This window comes from Rhincodon typus, chromosome 45, assembly GCF_021869965.1.
Source record: "Rhincodon typus isolate 14 chromosome 45, sRhiTyp1.1, whole genome shotgun sequence".
NCBI lineage: Eukaryota > Metazoa > Chordata > Chondrichthyes > Orectolobiformes > Rhincodontidae > Rhincodon > Rhincodon typus.
The window spans coordinates 8705260-8710742 of NC_063376.1; the positions used below are offsets into that span (position 1 = coordinate 8705260).

Genomic DNA, 5483 nt, shown 5'->3' on the forward strand with positions numbered 1-5483 from the left:
CATTTGTGTGGCACCAATGTCACTTGCCACTTGTCAGTGCAATCCCACATTTGTACAGATTTGGTTGCATTTGAACATGGACCACTTCAGTATCTCAGGAGTCACCAATGATACTGAATATTCAGTAGTTATTGGTGCACAGCCCCACTTCTGACCTTATGATGGAGGGAAGGTCATTGATGAAGCACTTGAAGATGACTGGTACTGCAAACTACCCTGAGGAACTCCTGCAGAGATGTCCTGGAGCTGAGATGACTGGCATCCAATAACCCCAACATTTTCCTACGTACCCGGTATGATTGTAACCAGCGGAGAGCTTTCCCCATCATTCCCCTTCACTCCAGGTTTGCTGGGCCTCCTTGAAACCAGACCCGGTCAAATGTGGTCTTGATGTTAAAGGTAGTTATTCTCACCTCATCTCTGGAATTCACATAATCTTGACATTACAGTCTTTCAGCCTTTCCCACCTAGTAATTTGTTTTTTAACGAAATACTCTGCAACTTTCCCATGTCTAAGTGGACCTCCATGCAGTGTGACAGCACTGTGTACCATCCAACAGATGCCCTGCAGCAACTTATCAAAGCAGCTTTGGCAACGAACTCAGTTCTGAAAAAGTGTTCTACCAGACTCGAAACATTAACACTCTGTCCAGATGCTGTCAGACCTGCTGAGTTTCGCCAGCATTTTCTGTGTTTGATAAGTAATGTCTCCATTCTAATTTTCCTAATTTCTTTTCCTGAGGACATGTGATTGGGATCAGTTTGGGATCTTTCACATTTCACCTTTGGTGCATATGATGTCAACCCACAGACATTTCAAAACAGTTTCTTTTTGGTTGTGGCAATTTCGCAATGACTTTCCAAACTCGAAACACCTAATTACTTCTGGGAGTCTCACGTCAGGTATAAATGTCTCACCCACTTAATGTGGAGTAGTGTATCTTACCAAAATGCACGGTGCACCAAATGGTCTGCTCTTTGCAATCTATTATCCCATCCTTGCAGCTATCGGGGTGCCAGGTACTGTACTGGATATTGCTGTGTTTTGAAAGTCATTTTGATTTTAGCTGTGGCAAAACAAAAGTGCTGTGATCATGAGTCTGTTTTGTGTAACATTTTCCCTTTCAGCATAAAAAGTCTTTCCTGGAAAGATATTTGCTTTGAACATTAGATTTAAGTCTATCATTCAACTATATCATTGCTTTGGCTATATTATTGTTTCTCACTTTTCACCAAATTTTTTTTGACTCATGCATAATCATTTTACCCATTTAAAGACATTGCCTTTAAAATATCATCTAATGTAGTATTTCTACCAGTGAATCATATATCTCCAATTTAGCTTTGCAATTTTTTGAGTTCATGTGTCAAGCCTTCCCTTCAATTGTTTCCTGGTAAATTGTAAGTTTCTCAAATGCAGGTGAAAATTTTATGAAATAACATTAACTATGTACCTGTGGGGAGCTTTGGGAGTGGGCAACCTCTTGAGCACGTAAATTCCAGAAATCTAACCCAAAAAGCGCCTTGTGACAATATAGGCGGGTCTCTATCACTGTACCATGGAGATTGGTATTGAGTCCCATCTGTGCCTGAGGTGTGACGTAACTTGCATGAACTGATGGTACAGAAATAATTGCATGTCCCGTTCCTGTCATGCAACACAGTTCATGAATTTCACTTGACATGCAAAGGTCTCTGGTTTGAGATCTTTCTAAACTGTAAGCAATATGTTCCATGCTGGAATAGTAAGCACTCTGGGATCTGAATCCAGTCACTTTCATCCAAATTGTGGTGAAACCCCATTTCTTCCTAACATGGTGACTGAGGCAAAGGACCATCGAGGAATTGTGCCCTACGGTTCTGGGTTGGTCTACCACTCTCATCGTCATAGCAAAGGGTCATGTTATACAGTGTTAGCAACCTTTGAGTCAAAAGTTCAAGTCCCAGTTCCCCTGTACATATCTCACAATCTATCCAAACAGGTTGATTTGAAATAATTATGAAGGGAAACATGTTGACGCTGCCATGTAGTAGAATTCTGCAGATATCCACGTGTAATGTTTCTCACTGAAATGGAAGCTAAAATGCATTGAATATTAGCTTCTGTTTTCCAACTTCAGCATTTGGATCACAGGAACATAACCATAGAAACTTAGAGACATCAAGGTGCAGGGCTGGATGAACACAGCAGGCCAAGCAGCATCATAGGAGCAGAGAGGCTGACGTTTCGGGCCTAGACCCTTTTCAATGTCGAAGAGGTCCATTGATTCTGTACTGAAAATTACTCTAAATCTACATCAGCCCCACTTTCAAGCCCATAGCCTTGAATGTTATGACATTTTAGTTGTTCATCCAACTCCAATTTTGAAGATAATGAGGTTTCCCACCTCAACTACACTCCCAGACAGTACATTCCAGACCTCACCACTCTCTGGGTAAAAGAAAATTGTCTTCAGGACCTCTCTAAACCTCCTGCCTTTTGTGACAGGTTTACATGCTGGATTAGATTCAAAAGATATTGCATTTAATGATCGTATTGATTATTAGTATGCTGCAATCAAGTGATAGCTGTATCTCGATGTTATGATCACTATTTATCACTCTACCTAATATTACATGCCTCATTTGAAGTCATAATATTCTGTGAATTAAAATTTCTCAGATGAACATACAACTGACTGCAGCAAACTGATGTTATTTTGCAACAAATTGTTAAGAGAGGTGTGAGCATGTGGTGAAAATGTGAGGTGTCTGGCCACTTTATTCACAAGATTTTTTTTTCTATCTCCTTACTGGGTTTCCATTCTCAGTCTCTAACTCTATTCCTGGTTCACTTTCAGCTTGATCTTCAAAGTGACCTGTGACTGATGGTTGCTCTGTGAACATTGCTAAGGCCATACCAAGGCAATGTTCTGAATTGTTCCCGCTCTCAATCTTTCCTTTAGGAGTTATCACTAAGTGATATCTTTCCTACATGTGACATCCAGTCAGCTGAAGACACCCTGACCCAGCAGTGGTGGGGAGAGGGGAGGCATATCAGAGATGCACAAGAGAAACTCTCAAGGACAATTCTCTGGACCCGCTACGGAGAGGCAATAAATGCTGATCCTTCATTTCTGTGAATGAATAGGAAATATAGGGTAAAATGCAAGTTGCTCAAATGCTTGTGAAAATTTTATAAAATAACATTAACTATGTACCTGTAGAGAGCTTTGGGAGTGGGAAATATAACCCAAAAAGGGCCTTGTAACATGTTGTGATCAGTTATCATTCAGTGGTATCTTTTCTATATCTTTCCCCATCTGAACAAGACCTCAAAACATGTTTGTTAATTTATGTATCTGAGCCTTAGAGTGGGGAATCAGGATGGCTGCTGAAAATTGCTTTGAGTCTTCAGCAACATTCCCAAAGCATATTCAGAAAACCATAATCACACCCACGTTGTGTTAAATTTTTTGTTCAACAGACTGAATAATGTGGGAAATAATATCACAATTTAATGGATGAGAATGAATGGGCCATAATCATTTTTAAATCCGGGTTACTAGATTTTACTTTCTAATTTTAAGTTCTTTTAGCAATGTTGTTTTCTTACCTAAATCCTGCAAAGCCTTCATTTTCTTATCCATAATCTTCACATTAAAATGAACAATATTATACAGTTTCACATTGCGATATCTATCCTCTATCCTATGTTTGTCTGGTTGATTATTTTAAACAAAGATTACTGTTGAAACAATACAGAATTGGTTTCAGCATCAAATGGCAGATCTAAAACGTTCACACAAAATTTTGAAAATAAAACTTTACTTGAGGAGTCAAGACTTATGGTTCTGTTGACATTGTCTCTCTCACTATTGCATTTCCATCATTCTCTGGACTGTGCTTCTTTTTAATATTGCAGCTAACTTGGCAGTGATTGTGATCCTATCCAGAGGAAGGTGCGGTCTCTCCAGATGCATCACTTACTACCTCATATCCATGGCAGCGACAGACCTACTAGTCATTATTACAGCTGTAATATTGAACCGTATTGTTGGAATTTACTTCCCTTTCAGCATCCTGTATGTTACCCCAGTCTGTAGTGTCAATTTTCTGCTAATGGCTGGAAGCAGGGATTGTTCTGTCTGGGCAACTGTCATATTCACTGTTGATCGTTTTGTGGCCATTTCTTGCCCAAAATTGAAGACACGATATTGCACAGAGAAAGTAGCAGCTGTGGTTATAGGGGCAGTTTGCGGAATGAGCTGTTTCAAAAATACATTCTGGTATTTTGTATATGAACCATTATATACAATCGATAATATTCCATGGCATTGTAAAATTAAGTCCATATTTTATACCTCACTTGCATGGGTTGTATTTGATTGGATTGATCGCATTTCAACCCCTTGTCTCCCATTCGTTTTGATCTTACTGCTCAATGCTGTGACTGTCAGACAAATTCTAAAGGCCATTCAAACTCGCAAAAGACTCTGTGTTGGCAAACAGGCAGAAAATATGAATGACACAGAGGTGAACAATCGGAGAAAGTCCATCATCCTGCTCTTCTGTATCTCAGGCAGTTTCATCCTGTTATGGCTACCGATTCTGTTAACATTTCTCTATGTCCGAATTAAAAATGTAAGTTATTTCTCAGGTTTCAATTACAATGAGTCCAATTTCAACCTGGAAGAAAGTGGATATATGCTTCAGATCTTAGGTTCCTGTATAAACCCATTTATTTATGCAGGGACCCAGAGTAAGTTCAGACATGAGTTAAGGGATGGTATTAAATTTTCCATCAATTTCATTCTGAAGATGTTTAAATTTTGACATATAATAAACATTTCATGGAATAAATTTCATCCTGTTAACTTCTAGCTGGTGCTATAAAGAGACTGTTTTGTACAAGGGGTCCTGATTTAAATATTTCTGACTTAAGAAGGCTTGTACTTATGAACACAATCGCATTCACGCGTATAATTTTAAAGACCCAAAACTTACTAACAATTCCTTCATATTGTCCTGCATTGTGCTCTGATTTTCAAACTCCAACCCTGCCTTGTACTCGTAATATCATAGGGAGTAAATAGCCTCGTGGTATTATCATTAGACTGTTAATCCAGAGACCCAGATAATGCTCTGGGGACGTGGCTTCGAATCCTGCTAAGGCAGATGTTGGAATTTGAATTCAACATTCAAAAAAAATCTGGAATCAAGATTCTAATGAAGACCATGAATCCATTGTTGGGTCTCTTTAGGGAAGGAAACTGCCACCCTTACCTGGTCTGGCCTACATGTGAAGTCAGACCCACAGTAATGTGGTTGACTCTTAAATACCCTCTGAGCAATTAGGGATGGGCAATGAATGCTGCCTGGTCAGTGATGCCCTCATCCGTTGAATGAATAAAGGAAAAGGAAAAACAAATCACTGGGTGGGAATGCAGCAGCTCACTGAAGTGATTGGAGACAATCTCAGTAATCACTAAGGAAACCTGGCT

General features: G+C 39.4%; 1 protein-coding gene across 1 annotated transcript; it reads left to right on the forward strand.

The window, feature by feature from the left end:
* Positions 1 to 3894: 3894 nt before the first annotated feature.
* On the forward strand, positions 3895 to 4815 carry LOC125487824 (G-protein coupled receptor 15-like; the record flags this gene model as incomplete). Its single annotated transcript, XM_048620198.1, has 1 exon — positions 3895 to 4815. A coding segment is annotated over one exon (921 nt), but the record flags the coding sequence as incomplete, so codon positions are not given.
* Positions 4816 to 5483: the final 668 nt, after the last annotated feature.